This window comes from Corvus hawaiiensis, chromosome 13 (assembly GCF_020740725.1).
Source record: "Corvus hawaiiensis isolate bCorHaw1 chromosome 13, bCorHaw1.pri.cur, whole genome shotgun sequence".
Taxonomy (NCBI): Eukaryota; Metazoa; Chordata; class Aves; order Passeriformes; family Corvidae; genus Corvus; species Corvus hawaiiensis.
In genome coordinates, this window is record NC_063225.1 from 2,558,015 (window position 1) to 2,571,566 (window position 13,552).

The 13,552-nt window shown below is 39.6% G+C and overlaps 1 protein-coding gene across 2 annotated transcripts in view; it reads right to left on the reverse strand.

Moving 5' to 3' along the window:
* Positions 1-1,630: 1,630 nt before the first annotated feature.
* SHC4 (SHC adaptor protein 4) overlaps positions 1,631-13,552 on the reverse strand; it is a 28,751-nt gene continuing 16,829 nt past the window's right edge. Inside the window, exons 6-12 of one of the 2 annotated variants that reach the window (XM_048317956.1) lie at positions 11,519-11,570; positions 10,381-10,507; positions 8,214-8,391; positions 6,844-6,904; positions 5,290-5,469; positions 3,546-3,799; positions 1,631-2,856 (exon numbers count right to left, since the gene is read on the reverse strand). In XM_048317956.1, coding sequence (XP_048173913.1) covers positions 2,701-2,856; positions 3,546-3,799; positions 5,290-5,469; positions 6,844-6,904; positions 8,214-8,391; positions 10,381-10,507; positions 11,519-11,570 — 1,008 coding nt within the window. In that variant the 3' untranslated portion in view covers positions 1,631-2,700. The remainder of the gene's footprint in view (positions 2,857-3,545; positions 3,800-5,289; positions 5,470-6,843; positions 6,905-8,213; positions 8,392-10,380; positions 10,508-11,518; positions 11,571-13,552) is intronic. The other variant, XM_048317957.1, reaches the window with a different exon arrangement.

The following is a 13,552-nucleotide window of genomic DNA, read 5'->3' on the forward strand; positions in this document are numbered from 1 at the left end:
TCAAACAAGAACAAAAAAGGGTTTAAATGTGTCTGACAATTCATATTGAGTTTCTCAGGAACAATATTTTGAAAACTTAGCAAAATTCAGACAACTATTTTTAGCATGATTATTTCTAAGACTTCCACAGAGGAGCTGACAGTGTACTTTTACGTGAGACATCTGGGCCGCAGAGCAGCATTAATAGCTTAAATGAAGGCTTGTAAATGCTAGAAACCAAAAACTGAGAATAAATGTAGTTTATTCTAGGAAAATGCATGGATGTGTTGTGTTTGATTTTTATCTGTAATTAGTTGGATTATCTGCTTTCTCTCACATCAAAAGATTTTGATACACTTCTGTATTGCTCTAGCACCCAATTATCTCTCTTTCCTTCCTTTTTCCTTCACAGTTCTGCTTCAGCCACTAAAAATATGCAGGACCATCAGAACAAAGATTCAGGTCTTTTAAACTTTTTACATTAGTGCTACTCGAAGAGGGAGACACAGACTGCGCTATACTGTGTTCCAAACATCACACACTGGCTCTGGCTGCTCTTATTCACTGGTAAAGTGAAAACTGATGAAGTGAAAAAAAGTCCCTGAGTCAGCATCTTGACTGGCAAAGTGAAAAAACTTTGATCTCGTACTATCACAGCTCCAAATGCTGTTATTTAAGTCCTGAGTAACTTTGATTTGTACTATAAATAGAGGTGGAGTTTGCACATTTTCCTTCTATGACCTGTCATAAAACTCAGCTTTGATGCAAAAATGAAACCAGCAGGTCTTTCTCTCCCCTACAGAAGTAGCTGGGTTTGCTTCATTGCTTGCTCCATAAAGTCTTATCAAGGACATTTGGAAGTTTGACAAGATGTGAGAATAGAAAGGATATTATGCAGGGGGTTAATGTCCCAGTTACAGTTTCTTGCCAGCTGTCCTTGCTGTGGCACAGAGCTTGAGCATGAAGGAGGCCTCTTGCTGGAGGCCTTCACAGGTAGAGCACCTTGCATAGGATAGAATGGGCATAAGTTTGGGTTGCTAGTCTGAAGGCTTAGGATATCAAAAATGCTAGACTATTAGCAAGGAAATCAACTACTAATGTTTTAAAGCTTCTCACTGCTTCAGTATATGTAATTGAGTATTTTAATCATGTTATTATCAAAGAATGAAATGTATTTTTATGGCTATGAGCTGAGGATAAAAATAAAGATATTTTCTAGTAGGCTCTAAGTGTGGCTCTTTACATTATATTTTCCCCTCCAAGGAAGCTTGTCTTCCATAATTTTATCTGTATATGACCTCTCCTCTTGTGTTCTAGAGGAAAGAGCTCATACTACAGTGTCCCATTTACCATGAACACTGGCAAAAAAACAGAATGTATTTTTTTATAGTCAAGATTTCCAGCAACTGCTGAACTCCACAACAATTGTCTGCCTTAGGAACTGAGCCGGTGGGCTGGGAGAGAGACAGAGACAGAGAGAATTATGTCTGCTCATGCCAGAGGACATTGCTTATCTTAAAGGCACAATTTCCATCAGGCCATCACCTGGACTACCAGCTCATTCCCTAAATCTCCCCCGCCTTTCTTCAGTTACTTATTAAATCGCTGTTTCTTCAAAAGGACCCCAATAAATCACTGTTCACTCTGAATATAGGATTGTTCGTATGTAGAGTATTTATTGTGGCAAAACAATTAATAGATTTCTTTTAAAAGACTTTTTTCCATGTTTAGGAACAAACGGACTCTATGTGAAGAGGGGAAAACTATCTTGTTTTGGAAAGAACACTGAATAAGGACACATGCAAAGTTCAAACATCTTTTAAATAGTTTTCTCCCCAAATGTATCATTAGTTTTGTTCAGCTTTTCTAGTTTGTAAACAACTATGTAATCAATGAAAATATATTTAGCCTACCTTTAAAAAGATGTTTCCAGTATTAATTGATTATAATAGTAAAATCATATGCAGGACAAAAATATCAAGATCTAGCATGCTTGTCCCTTAACAAGTTCTATTCCAAAATTATATTACATATATTAATTTCAACTTTGTAAATGTTCATAATCTCAAATCTTTTGAGTAGTCAGACAGTGACAAAAAATGATTAAGAAACTGGACAACCTTTCTGTATTGTGAATGCTATTCATTTCAAACATTACTTGCTAATAAAGTGCTGTTACAAGCAAAATGAAATTGTTAGTGTCTATCGAAAGAAGACGACATTTTAGTAATATTCAAATTGTACTTGTTTTTTGGCAAATAGTTAAAAGCTTAGACATGTTTGTTTAACCACCCAAAACTAATTCAGTATAAATAATATTGGTTTCAATAATTCTATGCTAAAAGGCACGTACTAATGTTCCAGCAGTTCTTTCAAGTGAGCTTTTGCATGTAGAGTTTTAATTGTGCTTTTAAATAGTTACTGATTCAGTATGACCTTGAAAGTGACATTTGTGCATGTCTAAAATACCTTCTCACAAATGAATCTCACACTCTGAAGGTGTAGTTTTGTTAAGATTAAGATTATATGTATCTATATAACTATGCTTGTTGATCTCTATAGATCTACATAGATATACACATATACATATATTCATACATACACACACAAAAGGGCTTCTTCTGGAACAGCAGCAGAAAGTGCAGTCTATATTTTTTTGACTTGTCTTCGTAATAGAAAGTTCAGGTATGAATTGTCTTGGGCTTTGTGAGATCCAAGGGATTATTTGTGATACTGCATGTGTCCCGTATTACTCTCTTTCCTTACAGGCTGCTTCAAGCTCACTTCACTTCCAGAAGAGATGATTGGCAAATTATTTTCCATGTGATACTGAATAAGATGACCCACACTATCAAATATATGGTCTTTGGTTCTCACCTAGTGGAAGAAGCAAAAGAATATATTTATGGTTAGATTGTGTTTATAACTGGTTGAACACGAGCCTAACACAATAAAGTCAAAAGGCACTTAAGCCACTGAACTCACATGAGCAGGACGATTAGGCTGTAGACAGCAATTCAGACCTATCCTCTGACCCACCATTAGCTCACATGAAAAGTAGAGGAAAAGTTAAAGAGACTGTATGTCAAACTGGGCTAATTCTGCAAAGGGGAATGAAATAACCTTTTTTTTCTCCATAGAACATAGTTTTCCCTAAAGCCTGTGGAGGATTACTTTTCTGATTTACTCTCTCCTCAGAGATGTCACTCAAGACTGCTCTTCTAATCCTAAGCAGAAGAAAGTAGAATTGAAGTGACAACAAACCTTTTCTGTATCCAGAAATTAATAATTTAAGGATAGGGTTATTTTTTTCTAGCACTAACGATTAGAAAGATGTGTTAAGTGTCTACACTAATTATCAGCACCTGGACTAGCAGTATTTAAGTCCCTAAGTGGTCCTTCCATGTATTTACAAGTTTTTGAACTTTCAAACCTACTGCAACCACTGGCTATATTTAAACTAAACTGGATGGTATCAAATCAATTCCACTTCATGGAACACATCCATGCATTTTGATTGAAATATCTGAGCAGCACTGAAATTTCATTATATGAAATATTCATACCTTGCCCTCAGGATCCACCAAGAGTAGATGCTTTGCCTGCCCTCCCTGAAGTCCACTGAGGACATACTGACCAGGTGACGTTGTGCTCTCTCGTACCAGAAAATCCCCGTCATTGACTAAGAGGCTCTCTGCTGCTTTCCTGTTCAATTTGCCATGGTAACAATCTTCATTCTTTAGCTGTTGCTTTATTTGTGGCAGAACACAGGGACCAGCTGTGTTGCTTGTGGCACTCTGCTGAACAGCTTCCGGTAACTCTAAAATTAAATGAAAGGGAATGTATTGGACACTTCACCTAGAACTTCATCCTAAAAGGATGCAAGACAATGTTTTTAATAGTTTTCCAAAAATTCAAACGATTCAGTCTTGAAGCTGTGATCAAGCCAACCTTACAGAACTGTAAGAATATGCACGCAAGAAGTCTCTCGACCCTCCAGTGCATTAGGCAAAATTATCACACCACCTCTTCCCCTACCTTAGATGGGAAAGCCTTTGGTCGCTAGGCAACAGGGATCAGAAACAGGAATTTTTCTGACGCTGTACTGGTTTGGGGTTATATTTCTTTGATTGTATGAAAAAGTCAAATCTTCCTTGTAAAAACAAGATTTTTGTTGGCTTTTTAGCTTTCTTTTTTTTTTTTTTTCTCTTAAGATCTTGTTTTTCCTTCTTCCTTAACAAGCTCTGAAGAGATTGTCACAGATCATTGGGAGAGTCATGTTGAGTGGCTCCAGCTATGTGCAGGAATGTAAGACAACATAGCCAACATAGCCAGAAGGGAAGGATTACAGCATGATGCATTTGCTGTGAAAGAACGAACAATTACCAAATGTACTAAAAAAACTGGGTGGCTTGGGATATAGCCAGTCAGACTGCAGATGATTCACAGGCAGGGTTCTTCTAAGGAAAATAAGAGGATACCACTTCTTCAATGGAATTGTGCAACCTAAGGCTCCTCAGGATATAGGCAGTTCTTTTTAGAGCATGATGCAGCCCCAAGTTGGAAATGTCTCAATGGTCACAGATTTCTTTATTGTATTTCCTTTATTGTCCAGTCCTTTTTCCACTTTCTTGTGTGGAGCCAACTCTGGCAGAGAAAACACTCAGTGGGAAACCATAAAAGGCAAAGCTGATAAAGTGTATTCAGTAATGAGGACAATCAGTAGCAACCATATAATCATTTAATGGATATCCACCACTTTGAGTCCATAAATCAAGTTTTAATTTGACATACATTTAATCGATACCACAGATCAAACAGTTTGATTTAGAAATTATTGGATGAGATTCAATGGTCACTTGTGGAAGAACTGAGAAAAGACAATCATAATAATCTCTCTGTAATCTTGCATGCTACTGCCTGTGAAGCAAAGGCATCTGAGGTCATTTCCACCTTAGTGTGCTTAAGACCTTGAGCATATAGGAGAACCCATTCTCCTTGAGGCAAGGTGCAGTCCCAAGCTTGTATCATTCTAAAGACTTGCTTTTTAATCCCTGTGGCGCTCTATTCAGTGTCGTAAATCAACTACAGAAGATGAAAGGTTACTCTACTTGTTTACCATCACTACTTTTACTCCTTAATCCCCTTTCTCTTGAATTTAACAAGCAAAAAGAACAACCATGATAGATCTCTTCCTCCCAGCTTTTCTATATTTCTTATGGGAAACCCAAATCTTTCTCCATGCAGAGAGATGAGAAGCCCCCCTCCTTCCAGCACTTAGACAGGTATGGCATTGCAATGGGAACCTACTGGCCTGGCGCAGTGGGCTCCCAGTGATCTGTGCTGTTGCTGGACCTCGGGCTGCACAGGCTGCAGACTGCAGGGACTGGGTGTTGATGTAACACGGATCATCAAAGAGATCTGCTTTGTGGGCAGGTTTCAATGAGGTTGCCTCTTTTATTGTCTTCTGTGATCTCTCATCACAATTACCTGCAATTAGTATATAGTATGCACAGATTTCCTTCTTTTAGCTCAGCTTTAAGTAACTGTAAAAGCTGAAATAGGAATGATGTTCTTCTTTATATCCCACTAAAGTAATTCAGAAGGAAAAGAAAAATGCAAATGAACTTGTTTTTCCTTATGGCTAGAAGGCACAAGGTCCAAAATTAATCAGAATGAAGTTTTCAGAAATGTTCTGCACTAGTTCAATGCTGCTTCAATCAATGTCAGCAGTGAACCCCCCCACAGATTGGAAAGACATTAATACATACGACTCTACAGAAACACAAACCATATACATTATTTGTTGCAAAACCCTTTCCTTCCCCTCTGCACCACAAAAAGAGCTTGTGGGAAGCTGAGCAATTCTCTCTCTTGCTATTCTGGTGGAGAAGGGAAATATGAAGGAGATTGGCGCTTTGAGGCTCTGCCTGGAGAGCCAAAGCCACATCTGTCAGGTTAGGATCCAAGCCTAGGAATAGGCTAACAGAATGTCCCCTGCAGGGTAAGAAAATAATAGCACTTCAGCTAGCCAAATAGCAGGCATATTTTTGCTCTTCAACAAACGTTTTATTCATAGATCTATCTATTCATTCATTCTTTTATTTGTTCACCCTCTCTTTGTAGAAACCATTTGATTCTCCTTTCCTTGAATTGGAGATAACACAAGAAACTGAAGTATCCCCTGCAGACAGTGTAATGGACTGCTTCAGAGCCGTGCAGGTGGGAATTCAGAAAGGACCTCATTGTGCAGTGAAAGAGAGGAGCTGAGGAAATGTGCTCAGGGCATCAGCTGTGGCAAAGGAAGTCCAGAAAGGGATGGAGGCTGATGATCTCCTGGGGTCCCTGAGAGCAGGTTTTGCTAAAGGCAAATTGATCCTGGGCACAAAGCTGCCTAAGGCAGGGGAAGGGCACAGTCACACTGAGAAGCCAGGGATGCTGGAACCAAGGGACCAGGTTCTGTAGGAACAACCCGATGCTGATACTTTGGGTCTCACTGAGCATTTGTAGGAGAGGGCATATATTCAGAGACTGATAAGTAATGAAGTTTCTTCCTTTTTCAAATGGTATGAAGAAAGGGAATAAAACAATAAAGAGTATAAAAGAGAATTAAAAAAAACAAAGAGCTACTGTACAGTATCATGAGAAGTAAAATGAGTAAGTCTGCCAGCAGACATGAAGATAGATCAGTGGCCTTTAGAAAAGCTGTAAGGCTTTTTTGTCTGCACTTCATCTAGGGAACTAAAAATGACCCACTAAGTAGAACACTTTTCACCATTGTATCGAAAGCCAAGGGGCAGCTCTTCCAGGCAGCCTCTTCTGGCTAATTCTGCATATGCATGAGAAGGAAAAGAGAATACATACCCACAGTTTTGTTTTCTTCTGGACAATTTTCATATATGTTGATGAACGTTGGGCTGCCTGTCTGCAGAAAAATTTTAAAATTGGTCACATAAGGCAGTCCCTTAGAAAACTCAGGTAATTTCAATACATCCGTGCCTCACTTAAGAGACATACAGATAATTAAGCATGTTCTTCACCAAAAAATTCCCATCTCCTCGAATAATATTTCACACTGATACTCTTCTTTCTGCAGGATGTCACATCTGGACTCCAACATCATATAACTGCCCAGTTGTGTATCTAAGGTTTAGTATATACACAGTATAACTCCTGGGCAAGAAAGCTCAGATTTTCTTATAAATGTCCCTCATGATAAAAGCAACTACAGGTATCATGGTTTGAAAGTGAAATGGTCACTAAATTGTCTGGGCAGCACTGAAAGAGAAAGGAAAACCAAAAAGTAACACCCCATGGGAAAAAGGCATTTGCATTTACATGCAGGGTAACTCCTTGCAACAGCTCTGGCAAGTGTCAGGTGCAAACTCAGGATACAGTACAACATTTTTAGAATTAGAGAACTGTTGGGGAGGTGGAGACCTGATATATGGAGTATGGTTCACATTAGCAAAAAATGGAGCAGTAGCAGAGGAACACGCAGCAGCCTGGGAGCAGTTGCCACCAAACACGAATAACACTTGGGAGCAGCAAGTTTTTAGGCAGAACCAACTGGATCCCAGCAGGCACATCTGAGTGTGCTCCCTCTGAGCAAAGTGGTGGTGCCTTCTTTCCTGTGTGGGGAAAGGATGTGTTCCCAAGGACTTGCATAGCAGGCTTTGAAATCTGTGCAGCCAGTCTAAACTTGGCTTGTTCTACTCCCTGATATGTTTTAATTTCCCACTATCCCAGATAAGAGCCACAGATATCTTTTGCTGATTTAACAGAGCTTCTTGAAACAATCCAAGAGTAATGAATATTGTATATATATTGCAATCAGTCAATGTTGTGTGTATAAGTTGTAGAGCATAATGCACAGGATGAAATATTTATTAGATCACAGAATCAGGAGCCAGGAGGTCCCAGATTTTGCAGATGTTCTCTCCAACAAGCCATTTAAATTGGTATCTATTTTCTTCTCAGAGCTAATGAGTGAACAAGGGAATATTACTTGGTCTCCTAAAAGTACTCTAAGGACAAACCAGTTAATATTCAGAAAGTGCTTTGGGATTCAATTATGTACTAAGCATCATTAAATCTAGCCTAAAAAAACCTTTTCCCAGGATAATCAGGACCTGGTTCTGATGTTAATGCCATGCTTTAACACCACAGAAACATTTTATTATTCATTCCCATAACAGGCAGCGAATATTTATCCCAGAAGATGATGTACTTACTGAGCAATACTGCTTTTTGCACTGGATAGGACACTTAGCCCTTTGGTCTGTCTGCACTTTCATTCGCATGTCTAACACTCCACCGGTGGGAGGCTCCTTCCCTGGAATTTCGTTGTAATATTCATGATCCTCCCTCTCCCGTGAATTCCCAGCTGATCCATTAGCATTTGCTGCCTCGCTGAAAAAAATATGGGGGGGGGAAGAAGATTCTGATGTAATCAATTGCTTTCTAGTGTAGGCAAACATCCCCAGTGCCTGCACATCGCACAATACACAGATCTGCCATACGGAGGCTGTAAAGGGCTTTGGGCTGGAACTTTCAGAGCTGTTTATTTTTCCAGTTACTTCTTCCTGGATTAAAAATAGAGTCATGGCAGTTTGGGGTAAAGGGAAGTACAGTCATTTCATTAGCACCAGGCAGCCCAGACATATTTTCAAGTCAAAGAAAAGGTAAGAGGCAACTACTGAAACTTTAAGAATTCCAAAGCATTGTTCATTAAGGTATCCAAAATGTGACCATAAAACTAATTCTTGTGTCTTCTTGACTCAACTCTATAAATCTAGAGATTGCTGGGGGGGGGCAGCCAGACTTCAAGAGAAAAATTAAAACCTCATGGCATTTAGTCAGACAAGCCTGCAACTGTTTTAGAAAATCAAATATTGCTACAAAAACCAAAAAACAACAAAAAAAAAGTAGCTGTCCTCAGTGGCATGTACCATTTTAATAACCACAATCAATGTTCTGGTTCAGCTTGAAGGGAACACTGAATGACATGAAGAAGAACACACTATGGGTTTTTTTGAGTGAAACCAGAATGAGATAGTTTAAATGTACAGCTGATACACTACAAAACAACTAGGTGCTTCCTGTACTGTCTCCGGTCCCAAAATAAAAAAACTCATTTCAAATCTTACTTCTCTGATTAACAAGAGTATAATTGGATAAAAGGCCATGAGCAGGAAAGAGATAACGTTCAAGTAGCTGATTATGTGATATGCAGTGCAAGTATTTGATTATGTGATTCATAGTAGTTTGGAAGGGAGTGACTCATTCACACAGCAATATCCGACTTCTCTGCCCAAGGACCATCCTCCGAGGCTGGCTGTGGGATATGCTCAAGGAGGAAATCTAATTACCCTCTTCCATTTCTCCCTGCCCCTATGCTACTTGTGACATAACCTAGCAGCGTTTCTCAGGAAAGAAAGGCTTTTCCTCTGGTTATTTTCCCCAGGGAAAACAGACCAGTTTTAGCAGTGGAATGGCAAGAACCACCATATACATTGGAATAAATATAAACTGGAATTGGAGTTGCATTTATGTAATGAAACCAGCTGTGTTCCAGAGATACTGCCTGCACAGAACTCCTGTGCTCAGGGTGCAGGTAAGCAGTGCCACGGCTTTACCTACTCATAGGAAGTATCAGGCAATCAAATTTGGTGTTACAGTAAAAAGAAGCCTGAGGAAAATAGGCATGGCTAATCTGTGAGGAGAGCCATAAATTAGAGCAAGAATTGTGTCCCCAGTGCAATGGAAAAAGGGTAATTGAAATGGGGAATTGTGGTCCAGAAACTAATCTAGGCCCTGTATTTTGGGCAATGTGCAGAGGACAGGGCTTCACACTTTAAAATGCCAAGTGGTGGCTGTGTTTATTTCAGTACATGAGGCTGATGTAAGTCACACCAGGTGAAAACTGAGGCTGCTGCCAGGACATGAGCAGAATAGCAGAAAGGTGAATTAAAATGGCTTTTTTTGCCACCACACACTTTCTACAGCTGCAGCAGGCTTACACTTGGCACAGGTCAGGACTGAGCTCAGTCTCTGTGTGTGTGTGTGCTATTTATAGAGCTGAACTTACTTGGGCAGAGTAATTTGAACATTTGTTCAACTCGCATGACTTAAAATAAGGATGCTTTATCTAAGGAACAATACAGCTTAATTCTGTGTTCTGCACCTGTACAAATGTCACAGAAATCAATGAAGATTACTGGAATAAGCTAATTTTGGTATCTTATACACTGCATATACAGGCATATATTACAATTATCCTATGTCCAGAAAGCATACTCAAAGCATCTTACTTATGGATCACTCTTCATAGTGTATTGTTGTCCTGAAAAGTACTAAAGAGAAGGAAACTACCAGTTAAGTGACTGAGAATATGCTGACCTTTCATTAGATGTAACCAGGCTGGATGGGTTCTTCAAGTACTGTCTGAACCGGAGCTCAAAAGCCTGCCCTATGGTGTTGATCACCTCCTGTGCCATCCCATTGGGACATTCCAGGATGTGGCATGCTGCAAGGAGACATCTTACTTTAGTTAAGTAAATGCAGTTTATACCAGAAAGTAGAGACTCAAGCTGTATTGCTGATAGCAGAAAAGCTAGGCATGAAAATATGCATGTAGATAGCTTTAGGACATTATACAGACTGGGATGGTTCATGTGTTAAGGAAATTGCTCTAGGTTTTTTTTAAGCATAGTATCTTCTTATACCTCAATAAAATAAACTCTCCATTTATGCTTCTTGCATCTCCTTTTCTCCCCATGCCTGACAGTAAGCACAAGCAGGGGAGAAACTACCAATGTGCAGTTTTCACGTGAAGCAGCAAGACAAAACAAGTATGGGCAGCTCTGGCATCCTGGGGCTGAGGGGTGGCAGACCACACTGTGAGGCTGCAACCCAGATTCTCCAGAAAACATCCTGCTTGTATGAGCCACCACAGCACCTTAGAGTGAGCTTTCCTGAGAGCGGCCACCACCAACTCCATAGACATTGGCAGTGTTGAGAACAGTCTGAGAACAGGCTGGCATGAAAGAAGCAGCCAAATGCCAGTCTTTGTTGTACTGCCCATAAATAATGAATGATGGAAAGGGATTTTATCTCCTGGGCTAGGCTCCAGAGGGGAAAAGGTCTTGTACACCTGAGTACATGCCCCACTCTGCCTTCCAGCAACACACCCACAAGTCTGGGTTAGATGAGGAGGCTCATTCACTACCCTTCCCTCACTTGAAAGTTGTCTTGGAGCAGAGCAGCTGCCCACCTTTTCTTTTCCTACCCCTTCATGGAGCCAGCAGCTAGTACAGCTTTAGTCTGACCTGCAGTCTCACTTCGTTGCACAAAGAACATGGCATTTAAAGTCACAGCCTGCACACTATTACCCCTACCCATACAGCAAAGCCAGAAATTGTACAGAGTATTGAGCTGTTCAGTCGCTTTCTTATTTTAAAACTCAAACAATTCCTTGTTACATACAAATAAAGCAATCATATAAACACATGTAAGAATTGGAAAATTGTTTCAATACCTCTCTGATTAACAGGGTCTTTTGCTACATATGCCACGTAATCTGTTGTATCCTACAGGAAAGAAGACAACAAATGTCTTGAACATTATAATTATGAACCACCCTACCACCACAGCAAAACAATTGAGTATAGACAGATACATGTTTAGCTTTAAAATGCACACTTCTTCTAGGGAAAAACGACCAGAGGTACTAGCAAAGTGAGCTAAGGAAAATATCAGTGACACACTGGTAGCTACCAACACTTGTCCCATATTCTTTTTCTTCTAAAAAATGCACTAGACCATTTGGCATTCTTTGAGTCTCCAATAAACCATGTATTCAATTCCAGCTCTGTAACAGGAGTAGAAACACAAGTGGTGCCTCATCAGCAGGCAATGCTGCTCCTTCCTCTGCTCCCAAGGAGCTCACAGCCTCTCCTGTGTAACACATCAGGGCCGTGTGACTGCTGGGCACAGCTTCTGGCTGGGACAGTGCTTATCAGAATCAGTGGAACATAAAATAGTGCTAACATACTGCAAAGGATGAGTCATAATGTTTCCAATTTGTAGCAAAAAGATTGAATTTTGAAGGCATCTTAGAGAAAAGGTAAACTTTCAAATTACGCGGAATAAAATGAGTATCTGATCTCAATTGCTGCTGCCCGATTTTAGTCTGGCTACAATCAGGTTAAATTACCCTGGATCTCAAAGCTGCTGCTGAGAACAGACAACCTCAGTATAATCACTTTTTTCTTTCTGATTCTCTTTCCAGCCATCACTGAAATAATCCTCTTTTTCTAGTCAAACTGAAAAAGGAACTGGAATAAAAAAATTAACATTTCTAATGATACCACAAAAGCAAAGAGTGGCTTGATAATTCAGTTTTATAGTCAAATTGGTGAGGTAATGAATAACATTCTTTTAATTATTAAAGATGCATTTTGTTATTTTGGATCTTTAAGGTGGGAAGGGGAAAATGCAATTCACAGCTTAAAGGCATGGCTCTCTTGAGGGAAGATGCAATCAGCTGGCAGGAAAAAAGGCCCCATTTGCAATATGCACAAGAACAATCGTTTAATAATTCACAATGAATGACACAAGAGGCAGGTCTTAGGGCCAGCAGAACTTGTCCTAGATAATTTTTTTAAAAATCTCTAAAGTTAATATCATTAAAACAAAGCAAGCTAAATATTTCTTATGCATCTAGTGAACTCACTTTCCTTCCTTTTCCTTTCAGCTTTTTCTTAAAGTTCATAAATATTTTAGGATAGATATTTTTAAATAAATTAGATCTAGGGAGCAACTAGGAACTAGAGTAACTGGAGCAGTACCTGCTATTTTTTATGTCTTTTTAATGTTTATGTACATGCTTGAATGATTTTGCTTTAAAGGAAAGCCAGAACAGGCTTAATTCTCAGGCAGAATAGTGCTACTCCTTCATAGCCCAGAGCTATGAACTTCACTTAGACCCTGAATGTGGGGCAGGTGGAAAGACATGCCCTGTGGAAACTATCTCCCATTTTAAATGTAAACAGAATTTTGAAAAAATTACCTGAACAAGACAACAAAATTGCCCCTTATGTGAAGGGCCACTAGATTTAGAGTCACCACTGATGAGCAAGACCTCTATTTTACATATCCTCCCAGTAAGAAGTGTCACCAACTGCACCACCAAGCCCATTTCTTGCAGCACATCTGTGTGCAAGCACATCTCTTGCTGACCCTGCCATTAAGCACTGACCAAACCCAGCACTGTGTAGCCTCTGAAATCTGATGAGGGCACTGTGCAAGACCAGTGCAGGATAATAATACAAAAAACACTGAAAAAGGTAAACAAGCCCTAAAGAATTACTTATCTAACCCAGATAGATGCCATCTCCTGCTTACAATCATTGCAATAAAGAGTTTGGAATAGAATAAAAAAACCCTCTGGGTTGAAAACATCCATGACTACATGGCTGTGACACTAGGAAGAACAGCCCTATCTGCAGGAAAAAGGTGGTGATGCCACATCTGTCTCATAGGAGCTCTTTGCTTGACTCAAAATTAATCT